The sequence below is a fragment of the Ovis canadensis genome, chromosome 5 (assembly GCF_042477335.2).
Source record: "Ovis canadensis isolate MfBH-ARS-UI-01 breed Bighorn chromosome 5, ARS-UI_OviCan_v2, whole genome shotgun sequence".
NCBI lineage: Eukaryota > Metazoa > Chordata > Mammalia > Artiodactyla > Bovidae > Ovis > Ovis canadensis.
In genome coordinates, this window is record NC_091249.1 from 17,220,767 (window position 1) to 17,234,594 (window position 13,828).

At 59.7% G+C, this 13,828-nt stretch overlaps 1 protein-coding gene across 19 annotated transcripts in view; it reads right to left on the reverse strand.

The window, feature by feature from the left end:
• Positions 1-13,828, reverse strand: part of OBSCN (obscurin, cytoskeletal calmodulin and titin-interacting RhoGEF) — a 235,646-nt gene that overhangs the window by 15,410 nt on the left and 206,408 nt on the right. For 17 of the 19 annotated variants that reach the window (XM_069590448.1, XM_069590454.1, XM_069590449.1 and 14 more), the window contains 4 exons: positions 9,983-10,150; positions 9,508-9,610; positions 9,034-9,163; positions 8,251-8,359 (listed from right to left, as the gene is read on the reverse strand). In XM_069590448.1, coding sequence (XP_069446549.1) covers positions 8,251-8,359; positions 9,034-9,163; positions 9,508-9,610; positions 9,983-10,150 — 510 coding nt within the window. Of the gene's footprint in view, positions 1-377; positions 2,223-5,256; positions 5,300-8,250; positions 8,360-9,033; positions 9,164-9,507; positions 9,611-9,982; positions 10,151-13,828 lie in introns of those variants that run through there. The other 2 variants (XM_069590457.1, XM_069590459.1) reach the window with 2 other exon arrangements.

The window sequence follows — 13,828 nt, forward strand, 5'->3', positions numbered from 1 at the left end:
TCCAAGGAGGTCGTAAGGACCCCGACCCATCATGCCCCCATGGCTGTCCTTACAAAGGACCCAGGCTCACAGGACGCAGGATGACCTGCTTGACCCCCAGCAGACTGGGGGCAATGACTATGGACACCGTGGCCACACTGTGTGCGCCTGTGACAGCCCCTGAGCCCTTGTGTGAGCAAGCTGGAAAGGCCAACGATCACGCCTCCCCCCAGGATCTGCAGGACTGGCCAGCACCCACAGGCTGATGTGGGTGTCCACCCAGGCTGCCAGTGGAAAGGGCCTGGGCTGTCCATTGGTTGGTCTCCAGGGCCAGGAGGGTCCGTCCCTCCTGAGATGCCGGAACCACCAGGTGGAGAAGCAAAAATGAGGAAAGCAGAGGCGGTGCAAGGAACTGGTTTATTAGCATCATCAGGGCTGACGGATGGGACTGCTTCCCCTGCACAGACCCTGGTCCACCCTGCCGAGAAGGCCTAGGAGGCCTGTAGAGCTGGGCCCCACACAGGCCTCCTGGAGGCCAAGAAAGGTGTTCAGGGCTACGATGTGGTTCGGGGGGACCCCCCAGCCTCCGTGAGAGCCACGGCTGGGCCAGGCCTGGACACTGGGACGGGGGCCTAAGCTGGCACACACAGGGCCCATGCGGCCCCTGCCTGGTGAACAGAGCAAGAAGGATGCCCGAGTGCCCTCCCTGTGTCTGCAGCCCCGAGCCTGGAGCGGCAGCCTGCGAGTCAGTCTGGCCCATGCTCTCAGAGCAGCTTGAGAAGCCTCTGAGATCACGGATGCGTGCACCGTCCTCAGCTGACGACCAAGTCCTGTGAGGTAGGAATCGCCTGGTTTGGAAGGGGAGGGCAGGCTGGAGTCCTGAGTTGGTGGATAGCCAGGGGAGGTCAGAGCACCCGTGTCCGAGGCGTGCCAGCTTTGGGACTCCTGATTGAAAACCCAAGGCGGCTGTGTCGTGAGTTGATGCTGGTGCTAGGCGGGGTCCCAACACCGCTGTCCTCTTCCCGCCGCCCCATGCAAGCACGGCAGCTTCGTCAGGGGGTCCCAGGTCCAAGGGTCTCTCATCTCAGCCCCAGCCACGCCGTCCCTGAGGGTCTTGGCCTCAGCCCTGGGAGGGGCTGGGGTCCATGTCCCTGTCTGGGCAAATGTGTAGGGTGACAGCCTCCCCCACAGTCCCAAAGCTGACTGTCTGGGTTGAAACCTCGGTTTTGAAGCTGCTCTGGCCGCTGTCCGCGGAGCGCTGAACCTGAGTGCAGAAGGAAGGCTTCTGGGTTGTGGCGCCTCCGGCCCGGGCCTCCCGAAAGCAGAAGGAGACGCCCGTGGGGCCCCGGCCCTGCAGCCCTGGTGGAAATGCCTCCCGGGGCCTGGGCACACGGCTGAAGAAGCCAGGCGGGCCCCGGGAGTCTGGGGGTCGCCCCACGTTCAGCAGGACAGGCTGGCCCACGGTGGGCTCACTGATCTCTCTCTGCAGCACCGAGATTTCGCAGGGCGGGTCATCAGCGGCACTCGGCCTGGGGCCACTGCAGCCAAAGGTCTCCCCTTCCCGGGGCACGTAATCCTCCAGGTCGGCCAGGGTGAGGGCACGGCCGTGGTGCGTGAGGATCTTGGGGTCGCGGCCCTGCAGACCATCAGCACCCAGCGGCTCCTCCACCCCATAGGCATCTCTCTCCCCCTCGTCCAGTGGGGCTCCCTCTTCAGCACCCCAGGGAGGGGATGGCTCAGGGCTCTCTGGCCCCGTCTCCACGCAGACGATCAGGGGCTCTCCAGCGGTGACCGTGGCCGGGGGCTCCTGGGTCAGCAGCTTGTTGTTGGAGTTGTTTGTATTGGGGTCTCTTCCAGACACCCTTCCAGGCAGCGTGAAGCGAAGCTCCTCAGGGCTGCCAGCCGTCTCTCTGGCCAGAGATGCACCCTTTGAACCGGTCTTCTTCACCCGGACCTCAATAGTCTCCTCAACCTCCACCCATTTAGGTGGGGGCCTGGTGCCCCCCGGCAGGCCTGCCGTGTGGGTCTCAGGCTCTGTCACGAACAGAGTGGGCACAGCGGGCCGCCAGCCTGGCTCCGCCTCAGGCCTGGAGGGTCTGCTGGCCTCTGGCGAGGGCAGCAGCTCAGGGGCCAGCAGGCCTGGCCTGGGCAGGCTGGCAGGGTGACCGTAGCGGGAGGGAGACTTGCTGGGGGACTGGCGTCGGCCACGGGGGCTCTTCACCACAGTGGTAATAGTCTCCTCTCTGTGGGGAGAGGGCCGAGAGGACATGGGCATGGAGCCCCACAGCCTCACCCAGCGCCCTTGCTGTCAGCACATTCGCGGGCCAGCAAGGGAGATCAGGTTAGTGTCCAAGCAGGCAAGTGGCGAAACCGCATAGACAAACTCTTGCGCATGCGCCTGGGCCCAGGCCCCAGATGCCCACCCAAAGAACCGAAGCACAGAGTTCCGTCTGGCCATCTGCGCACACTGGGGCCCCAGGGTGCAGACCTCCGAGTGAGAGGCGAGGCATGCGGGGGCGCGTGCAGCGTCACTCAGGCGGGTCTGTAACGTTATGCACCGGGCTCCCTTCCTGTGCGTGGCTGTCCTGTTCTGGAGACACCAGCCCTCCTTACAGGGCTGAGGGACAAGCCACACTGCCTTCCTCATCAGTCCCACGCTTGCTCTGTGCTCTGTATCATGGCAGGAGGGCACTGGGGGTTTGGGGTGCTTCTCAGAGGGCAGGTGCCTCAGAGATCATCAGTCAGGGACTGCGGAGCAGGGAGACGCCAGAGTGTTGACGTGCAGCCCGCGCTTTGGGCCTCTGAGTCTGGGATGTGAAGCCTGGCAGAGACTCCTGGCCCTGGGCATGGCCTTGCTGTCATGGGCGGTGTGAGCTCAGCCCACGAGGTCAGGTGGGGCCGCAGGGGGATGAGGGGAGAGAACGCAAGTCCATGCGCACGTGAGCGTGCCTGGGACTCTGGCCAGGGACCTCGCAGCAACTCTGGGCGGTGCGTCGGATCCCCTTTGACAGGTGCAGACAAGGCTGGAGAAGGGCTTGAGACTTTCCCAGAGCCAAGAGTCAGAAGTACCCCCGTCAGCGCAGGCCCTCCTCTGCCAACCAGCACCCTAACTCTGCCAGGTACTGGGGGTGAAATGAGCAACACGCAGGGAGCAGGAACACATTCAGTCACACAGCTCTCCTGGGCCCCAGGACCTGCGTTTCCTCCTGGGCTCAGGAAGAGGGATTCGGCATGCATGTGGTGACAACTCGGTGCTGCTACCGGCTGCCTGCAACGGCTAGGGCACTGTCTCTCTTGTTCAGCTTTGCTTCTGGCTAACCCACAGCTCCAACTGGAAGCCGTTACTCATGGCACAGGCACAGAGCTGTGTGGACCAGACCCTGCCTCCACTGGCCCTCCCCTGGCGAAAGGGAAACGCTCTGCCCCCTGAACTGGTGGGGAAGCCGAGGCATGGAGACGCGGCCTGTTCAGGCCCGCAGGCCTGCCTTCCTGCTTCACACAAGGCTCAGTGGCGCAAGGCTTGTTCCTGAGTCAGAGCCTGCCCACATGTCAGGGGAACCTGGCAAGGACCCATCTTCTGGCCTCAAGTGGCCTGATTTGCTGAGGCAGGACAGCGAGTCCATGCCTCCTAAATGCACCCCCGTGCTCAGCTCACTGCTGCCCCCATGAGGACATGGAGGCCCCCTGCCCTGAGGCCAGTGGCACACCACTTGAGGCTGCCAGGCGGCAGGAGCCTCTCTCCAAGCCCGGTCTCCTTCTGGTACCCCTTGGCTCCCCAGAGCTCCTCACTGTGTGGTGTGCCCTTGAGGGATGCGGTGCCAGGCAGCTGCCTCTCTCCATTCCTCAGGTGAGGGGATACCTGTCTTTGCAGGGGGAGGGTTACTGCCTCCCTAAGCCTGGAACAGACTGGACGTGAGGGCGCCTTGTGAGTTACCTAGTCCAGCCTCGCACACACATGAGTCCCCAGTGGGCTGCCTGGCCCCATCTCTGCTCCTTCATGTTTTCACTCATAAAACGTAAATAACAATGCTCCCCTCACAGATGAAGTGTAGAGCTGATCTGTGGAAAGCTCTGGCATGGCTGCATACCTCCAGGGATGGGACTTCTTTCTGCCCCAGGCAGCCTCATCTACTGTGAGGCCGCACTCTGCTCTGGGGGAGAAGGGAGAAAGTCAGGGAAGGATTAACCTGGGATGTATCCAATGTCTGAAGATGGGTTCTGCAGCAACATCACCAGCTGCAAGCCCCTACAGGAGGTCTTCTGCCTAGGGGGAATTAAGAGGTTCCGCATCTTAGAGCCTCCCAGACATTTGGCTTTAGGAAATCAGTTTTTACTGCCTCCTAGGTTTTGCAGGCTCTTCCATCCTTCCACTTCACACATCTCCTACCTCAAGTCCTTCCAGGTCATCCAGGTCAAAACCAGTCCTGCCTTCTGTGCGTTCACCTAGCCCTGGACCGCTCTGGGCCTCTTGTATTCTTTAATTATCAATGACATGTATGGCATTTCCTCAGCCTTGAAGGCACTGAAGCGTGGGGAAGGGGACAGTGGCTGTGGCATCAAAGGAACGAATTCTCAGCCAGCTTCCAACTGGGAGCCACCCCGAGCAAGGCTCCTCTCTTCCCTGAACCTGTTTCCCCACCTTCTCAGTGTGAGGCCTGAGTGTGGAGACCTCTAAGGACCCTAGAGCGCTACTGTTCACTAAGGTTACACTATTTTAATTAAAATCAAATTAACTAAAATAAACTTCAAAATCCAATTCTTCAGCCACACTAGGCAAACGCTCAGTAGCCACATGCAGCCAGTGGCTGCTGGAGTCGGGGGGGGGGGGTAAGCATAAATCACTTCCCATCACGGAAAGCTCCCGTGGACAATGCTCTAATCCTAGGGTACTAGATGGCAGCATTCTGCCTCCAGCTCACTGGAGAAGAAACTCTCAGGCCTTGCTCTTCCCTGACTAGTATGACTCAGAGTCCAAGCCCTGGGTGAGCCCTGGGATGTGCAGAATAAGTTGGCCCTGCTGAAACAACAGAGGCATGGAGAGGGTGCCTAGACCCTGGGAGAGACAGCTTTGAAATGAGGTAGGCAAGGCCTCGGAGGGAGGAGAATGCCCTGTGAGTGTCTGCAAAGTGCAGGCAGTCTGTGTGGTGAACAAAGGCCGTGGGAGCAAGCAGTCAGGCAAGCCAGGGGCCAGGCTACACAGGCCAGATCCGGGGAGGTTAGTGGGCATGCAGGGAGCACTGCAGTCAGAGGGAGGGTTAGGAACACGCCTGCACTTACATGATGACGGTTTTCTTGGGGACCTTAGTCTCCTGCTCAGTGACTACAAAGAAAACAGTCGGAATAGCGAGGGTTACAGACCAGCCAGCCCTGGGGGCTGCGCTATCCAAGTGGCCCGGCAGTGTGGTGACTCGCTCAGCTTAGGACACTGGCTCCAGACCCTGCTCGGCTGCGTGCCCCCCGGGAGGAACGTCTCGGCTTAGAGCCCCAGGCCCTTCACCTTTGAGGCAGTGGTGGTGCCCCCTCCGAGGGTCTGGGGATGAGGCATTGCGGTGGCCATGGGTCCCGCGTGAGGCAAGAAGCCCTGTCCCCCTTGAGGGGTCTTGCAGGAGCTTCCTGGAGAGTAAGTGCCTTCTTCAGGCCGCCCACACAGAAATCCAAGCTCTTCCTTCAGTCCATGTACCCAGGGAGCCCTGGGTATTTGTCAGGCCCTGAAGTTCCTCTCTTTATAGAAACCAAGGCCTAGAAAGGGGAAAGGAATGGCCTGTGTCTGGCAGCCAAACTGGGAGGTGGAGGGCTGGTGCCTAGTTCACAAAGAATTCTAAGACCAAAGGACCTCTCTCCAGGGCAGAGTGACTCTGGAGTCCTAGAGGTAGCCCGTATGAGTGCTGGGCGTCGGGCCACAGAAGGCCCTCTGGGAGCAACCTGAGGATGTCTGAGCAGGGTCCTGAGCTCTGAGCGAGCCAGGAGCATCCCACACACTCAACTGTTTCTTGATTGTCCTAGCTGTCCTCCCTGGAGCCAAGAGGATAAGCCCTGTGGCTCCCATGTTGCTGACAGGGACCCACATCCCAGAGATAGCACGGGACTCATCCAGGACCCGGCAGCACCTACTCCCCACAATCTGGAGGCCTTTTCCTCTGTAGCTTCTGGGTAGGGTCAAGCTTGGCACAGATATGCCCCCTCCCAGCCTTGTCAGCAGGGGGGGGGGGCACCCATACATCTCAACTGTCCCTCTCACCAGACTGGGGGAAAGCTTAGGGGTTGATGTGGCCCAGGGCACATAGCCTCCTAGTCTGTGGTCTGTGGGATTTTGAGCCACATGGAAAAGGACTTCTTTAGATGACCGTGACTATTTTAGCCTTGTTTCCAATGAACAACTGTCCCAGCTGTGTCTGTATGGCACTTGGGTGCCACATTCACTGTGCATGTGTGTGTCTGCACGCACATGTGTGTGACTGTGTGTGTGCCTGCATGTGCTTGAGCAAGCAGCCTCCTGGAGAGAGGGGAGCCTGCTGGGAGAGAGAATGGGATGCAGCCTCAATGCCCTGTATCTAGACGGAGCTGGACCCAGAGAACGCCAGCTGTCTGTGGCCTGTAGGCCACCCCCTGCGCACACGACAGTGAGCGATCCAGGGCCTCTTCCCTGATCCTCCCTGACGGGGACTCATTCTGTTGCTTCTGGGGGTGGTGAGCAGCGCCCCTGTGGGCTGCTACACTCCTGGCACCTTTGTTCCCCATCTAGCCTGCCACCAGAGGGGCTCTGGGATCCAGTGCGTATTGGCGACTACGGAAGGGGTACAGCCATGCCAAGCGGGGCTCTCGGCCCTGCGCAGTTTCACAAGCGAGGGGGCAGCGCCCCACCCCACAGGGCCAGCCAGGGCCCGTCCTGGCTGCAGAGCCACCGGGTTAGTGATGAAGCCGCAGGACAGGATTAGGAGGCAGGAGGCGGCAGGCTCCAGTCCCAGGGGCTGTGAGGACTGGCCTTGCTTTGTGAGGCGCCAAGGCCATTCCTGGCGTGGGTGCGCCGCCCCTTGCAGACCCTGCGTCCACGGGGCCCAGACAGAGGCCTGTCGTGACAGTGAACTGAGAGCTCCATGGGACGCGCTTGTCACCGCTGAGACGGGGTGCTGAGCCCTGCCGTGCGCCACGTAAGACCACCAGGGGCACGGCAGAGGTGCCGGCAGACGCCGTGGGGGCCTCCAGTGGGAGCCGGCTTGACCAGTGCCCTTGGGGGCTTGACGAACAGGACCCCTGCCCACGAGGGAGGAAGGGTCTCTGGGCGGGCCCTACAGAGTGGGAAAGGCCCCAGGCCTGCGCTTCTGGGGCCGGATGGCTGACTCAGTGAGAGTCCAGACAGACAGCAGACCCCGCACGCTGGACCCTGGGACTGGGTCTGGGGGCTCAAGGCATCAGAGGAGCCAACTTTCAGGACTTGGGAGGACACAGATCCCAACCCAGCCCTACTGTGAGAGCTGGAGCTCCTCCAGGTGTTTTAGTGTAGCTTCTGCTTGCATGCCCCCGAGGATGGGAGGCTCAGCCTCTGTCCTGGCAGCCCCTTCCAGGTAAGTCAGCTCAGACCAGGAGAAACTCTCCCTGAGGCTGTCACCCGCCCTGCAAGCCCTGTAAGGCCACTCTCTGAACTGAACAGACACCACTTGCCCTCCTCCCCATCCCAGCCAGCCTGGCTGGGACCCTGGAGCCGCGGAGGGAGACGTCCCATCACCCTTCAGCGCCTGCCTGGGAGCATGCTGCTCCCTAGCGAGGCCCGTTCCGCAGCCCAGACCCCTCCCAGCCTGGCCCAGGCCAAGCCACCGCACCCTGTCCTTTCCTCAGCCAGAGCCGCGCGCTGCGGAAGGATCATGCCCCTGACACAGCTCCTTCTCCCAGGAGCCAAGCTGGGACCCAGCAGCCCGCTTCTGTGGGGCTGCCCCTGCCACCCATCCTGGAAGACCTCTCTGAACACGGCCTGGCAGGCAGCTCCAGGCCTGGCCTGCGTCTGCGCTTGTTATTCCCCCCGACCCTTCAGACGACCCCGTCAGCCTTTCCCAGGCTCTGGCTCACAGCCCACCCTTCTCTGGCCCCCACATATGCGGCTCCAGTCAGGGACGGGCCGCCAGCGCTTGCCCCCGTCCCGAGTCCCCTCCTCCGAACGTGCTTTCCCTCCTCCCGGAAGTGTGCTCTGCCGAGAAGGGCTGAGGGTCCTACCCCTCCCGGCCCTGCCCCGGCCTGTGGGGGTCCAGCTCAGGCTGGGCTGCACGCGGAAGCACTCACCTTCCACGGCCGCGAGCCGCTCCGCGCGGTGCTGATCCCGGGCCTGCAGCATGGGGCTCTGCATGAGCAGCTCCGCACGGCTCCGCTTGGAGCCCAGCCGGTTCACCAACTGCAGGGCATAGAGCAGGGGCTCACCTCCAGCCTGTGGCTCCCCAGAGGCCTGGGCAGTCTCTGTGAGGCCATACAGGCCGGCGGTGGCATGGAGGGCCCACCGCAGCTACTTCAGGAGCTGCAGAGCCTGGCCACATGGGTAAGGGTACCAGGCCAGCTACTGTGTCCCTTGACCAGCAGCTCCCTGGGACGGGGGGACACTCTCCACCTACTCTGTCTAGCATCGTGGCCACATGGGCTCTGAGTACATGAATTAGACGTGAATCTTTACTTAAATGTTGGCTTTAACTGATTTACATTTAAATCACCGGGTGTGGCCAGCACAGGTCCAGAGCTGACTGGGGGTCTGTTTCTTTCTCTGAGAATTGCCTTTGGGAGCAGGCACCCCAGTGTCCCCTGCAGGCTGCCAGCAGCAACAGCACAAAGGAGGCTGGCGGCCAGGAAGGGCCAAGGCTAGCTCATACCCTTCCCCGACCTCCACCAGTGCCCCAGACCACGAGGACCACGGGGACTCCGCCCAGGGCCCGCTCCTCGGTGCCCGTCTTCCCCACACGGACAGTGGGCGACAGCGGCCTGGGGTCCCCTCTCTCACTGCGGTCACGGGTGGTAGTGACCAGGCGGGATTCCCCAGGCAAGGCCCGCAACCCCCTCCCCCGACCCCACCCACCTCACCTCACACTCATAGACGCCCAGATCCTCCGTGCCAGCTGCCCGGATCTCCAGTACCAGCAGGCCGCTGCGGGGCTCACTCAGGGTCTGGTATCTGCCCCCAGGGGTCAGCAGGACCCCATCCTTGTACCACCTGCAGCCAGCCCCAAGGGCAGTCAGGTGGGTCTCCCGCCCATGCCCAGGACCCTCTCCTCAGCCATCCCACAGTTCCAAGTATCCTCACAGAGCCCACCCTCCTGGACACCACCCACCCAACGAACAGCCGGCCCCATGTCCTCGTCACAGCAGCTAGAGCCGTGTTCAGAATGTGCCGCAGCCCTCTCACGCCCACTCCTCACGGGACAGGCGGCGGTTCTGTGCCTAGCCGGCCCTGACCCAGCTAACAGGCTGCCCACCCGCACCTCTCAGGCAGGCAGGACAGCCCCAGGGCAGGCCTGCGTGCCCTCGGCTGCCCCACCCCCAAGCCAGCTGGCCCACCTGATCTGAGGATATGGGGCCCCTTCGACGGTGCAGGTGATCTGGGCATCTTCTCCATCCACAAAGGGTACTGCCCGGACCTTGTGCACAAACCGAGGCGGGACTGCAGGACCCAGGGAATGTGGGGAGACAAGAGAGAGATTGAGAGACGGAGGGAAAGAAACAGAGAGACAGAGACACAGAAAGAAAACCAGAGACAGAGATGGAGACAGAGGGACAGAAAGAGAGAGACAGGAACAGATAAACAGAGATGGACACAGAGAAAGAAACAGACGAGGAGATGGAGACAGAGATGGAGGCAGAGACACAGAGAGACACCATGAGGGACCAGGACCCCACCCCCAGACTTGTCAGATATTCACAACCATCCCTGCAGCTATGCCATCCATGTGCCCCTAACCAGGGCGGATACCTTTATAATGCCCATCGGCTGGGGCCTGGGCACTCATACCCTGGCCTTGCCCTCAGGGCTCACCTTGCACCAGTATTTTGCCCAGGGTGCTGGCATTGCCGGCAGCGCTGGCTGCAAAGCACATGTACTGGCCAGAGTCAGCACCAGTCAAGTTGTCCAGGATAAGCGCACACGAGCCATCGGGGTCTTCAATGAGGATGTGGTGAGGGTCCACCTCCACTGGCTTCCCATCTGGAAAGGGAACACAGAGAGAACACCATCAGGGACAAAAGGTCAGACCTGTCTGGGGGTCACAGTCACGGGGTCTGACGGAGGAAGCTACCCCTATAGCCAAGAGCCAATGGACTCCCTGCCAAGGGTCTAACTGGCCAAGCTGACCTGGAGCCCTGGGTGGAGCGGTGGTACTGACCCGCACCATCCACTTCCCCAGACCTCACTGTGCACAGCGTGGCCTCTAAAAGGCCAGCTCTCAGCTGGAGGCGGGGGCCAGGCTGGGGGACGTCTCCTCTGATAAGAAGACCCTCAACGACCTTGCCAGTGGTTCTGCAGCTCCCTAAAGGTACTGACCCCCCCAGCAGATACTTGGACAGCACCGTCTCTTTAACCGTCCTCATCCAAATGGCCACCTGACTAACACCTCCAGCTGTACCACATTCCCTTCCTGTGAGAGGGGTGGGGAGACGTACATCTTTCACTATGAAGAAATCTTTCCTCCATAAACACGTAAAATTTCATAGATGAACACTTTCCAATAGCTCTCTACGTTCTGAACAAGGTTGTTTAAGTTAAAACATCTTGACATCTGATTCACAGAGAAACTTAACAGTTCAAAAACAAACCCCCCCTCCCCCCGCAGAAAGCTTCCAGCTGCCACCCTATTTCTCTGCATCCCTGTATGGTAATTCCAAGAAAGAGCTCTTCTCATTCTCTGTCTCCAGGAGCTTCCCTTTCCATCTTTTCCCAAACCACACCTCTTGGCTTTCACCTCACACAACATAGCCCTTGGCAAGGACATCAGTGACCCTGTCAGTCAAAGTGAAAGTCACTCAGTCGTGTGTGACTCTTTGCAACTCCATGGACTATACAGTCCATGGAATTCTCCAGGCCAGAATATTGAAATAGGTAGCCTTTCCCTTCTCCAGGTGATCTTCCCAATGCAGGGATTGAACCCAGGTTTCCCAAACTGCAGGTGATTTCTTTACCAGTCGAGCCACAAGGGAAGCCGAAGAATATTGGAGTGGGTAGCCTATCCCTTCTCCAGCAGATGTGCCTGACCCAGAAATTGAACCAGGGTCTCCTGCATTGCAGGGCGATTCTTTCTTTACCAACCGAGCTATCAGGGAGACCTACTGTCAATCTGTGGTCAATTCTCAGCCTTCATCTTGTCAGAAAACACTTCTTGGACTTTCGGCATTCCTGCACAGTCAGACCCTTTGGGCAAAGACACCTACAGCCAGGTGTTCCCTGTCACGTACTCCCTGACACGGACAACCCTCCAGGGGGACTGTCAACAGCTGGCACGTAGGCTCGTGGCACCTGGATGGTGTCTAGAGTGCTGATGACACGCTGCAGAACGTGATCCAGAGAGATGTCGGTGCTTCCTGACAGGTGGTCCTGCCTCTTTGGAAACCTCCCCCAGGAGCCATCCGCATCAGCAGAGACAAAGCCCTCAGCTTCCTTCCCTGTGAGACCTGTGACTGCTTTCTAGGGCCGTAAGTCACTTTTCTCTTTGGAGGGAAGGAGGGGAAGATGTGCCAGCAGCCCCATAAAAGTTCAGTATCTCCTAAAACTCGAGGTTCCTCTCTTGCGGAACAATTCACTGCACGAAGCTGACATCTGATGCCTGGCTGTGGAGATCAGGGCATGGGAAGCCCATGCAAAATGCTGCTGCCTTTGCCGTGGTTGGGGTCTTGTATTTGTGATCTGGCTGGCGGACTGGCTTGCTGGGTTGCAAGCCAAGAGATATCTCAGGTCCTTCACAGCTTCTGATTTGCAATTTTGGCAACAAGGAAGGGACACTGTAAGAGACACACCATTCCAAACGAGAAAGGTGGCGGCCCGTGCACCAGTTAATAGACCTGAGGGAAGGGATGTCCATGGCAATCAGTGGTGGACATACTGCCCAAACATCATGGTCAGCTGTGCAAGAAACAGCTATTTCCTGTGAGTGGAGGGAAACTGAGCAGGCGGCTCCAAGCCGAGCACGGAGAAGTGGGTTCAAAGTCTCCTGGATGGTGCCTTGCTTGACACACTCTCTCTCCCTACAGCAGGGACGCTGCTGGTCACCTCAGGTCAACCCCACTTCCCAACAAACATCAGAGCCCATGCTGAATCCCAGGAGGCATTTCTGAGTCCAGTCACAGATATACCCACCGACACTGGGTGCAAAGGGAAAGCCATCACCAATCCTGGGGGCAGAAGGCAGGCAGGAGCAGGGCTAGAACTCAGGGATGAGAGGCACGGGCACCAAATACATGAAGGATTCTTTTAGAGATGACAGGAAAGGACCCTGGTGTTTGCTGTGAACCCTGGCTTGGGACAACTCCCTGACATAGACCTCTATGGGGAACTGTCAACAGCTGGCATGTGGACTCATGGCACCTGGAAGGTGTCTAGAATGCTGGTGACACGCTGGAGAAGGTGATCCAGAGATGAGTGCCTCCTGACAGGTGGCCCTGCCTCCTTGGACGCCTCACTCAGCCCTCATGGGAAGAACCAGAAAGGGGATGGGAGATGTCACCATGGCTCTGGGCCACTGGAAACCTCTGCTAAGTGGAGCCCACCCCAAATGTCACCATCATGCCAGGCAAGGGACACAGAGCCCGAGAACAGCGTGATGTGGCTGTGAAGTCAAGGGGTCCCTGAAGCTAAAACAGATAGGGTCTGTAGTGACAATCTTGCCGCCTCATCTGAGTGAGCTCAAAACTCTAGGCATCACTGAGCTCCGGAAGTGTGTCTCCTTCCATCCCTGAGCCCTTCCTCCGCCTCCACTCTTACCACTGCTTTAAGAGAAAAATCATCAGAAGTGGGCCTTGGTCTCCCTGGGCTCAGAGGGACCCAACATGCCCCTCCAATACGCCAGGCATGCAGCCAGGGGGAGAGCTTAGATTTTGATGGCTCTGCTGGATACAGGTGTCTGGATTCCACTGATGGGATTTGAGCAAGGTTCCCGCAGAGCAAGAAGAGAACTGTCACCCCGGGGCCAAGTCAGGGTGCTGTGACCGTGGCTTCTGCCTCTGGACCCTGGTGTCTGCTGCTTGGAACACCCTGCTCCACACGAGGGTGGTGAGGCCCTGCATTTCGAGAGGCTACGGAGCATGTGACCAGCTCCAGCCCAGCAATGTGTCACTTGCCAAGCCTGCCAGCAGAATCCCAGCAGGAGAAAGGAAGTTGCAGGCCTCCTGGGAGATGTGAGGAGAGGCTGAGTCCAAAATCAGCAGCGTGTGCAGCCTCAGAGCGGGAGCGGGCAGGAGACCGCCGCCAGCCCAGTCCAGTCACTGCGCCTGTGGCTCCAGCTGGCGAGGACAGGGCCGCCGCAGTGGGGTCTTCTGTGCAGGCGAACAGGAGTCCTGGGCAGTGCAGCCAACTGCTTTTCCTTCCTGCTGGCATGCAGGGACCGAGACCAGAGCATCACTGGGGCTCCCTGCACCAGGGGTGAGTTAGAAGGTGGCCTTCTGCCCCCGACACTTGAACTTCCACCCGATGAATGACGTTTGGCTGGTGGGTGAGTCTGACTTCTGCCAGAAGCTATTTTTCCTGGCAAAGGTTATGTGAGATGTTGTGAACACCCTGGCTATTCAGTTTGACACATAACTGCAGATGGGTGGGCAGAAGACACTCCTCCTCAGGTCCATGAACCATGCAGACAAGATGCGAGCATGACCGGGCTCCAGACCAGCAGAGTCGCTG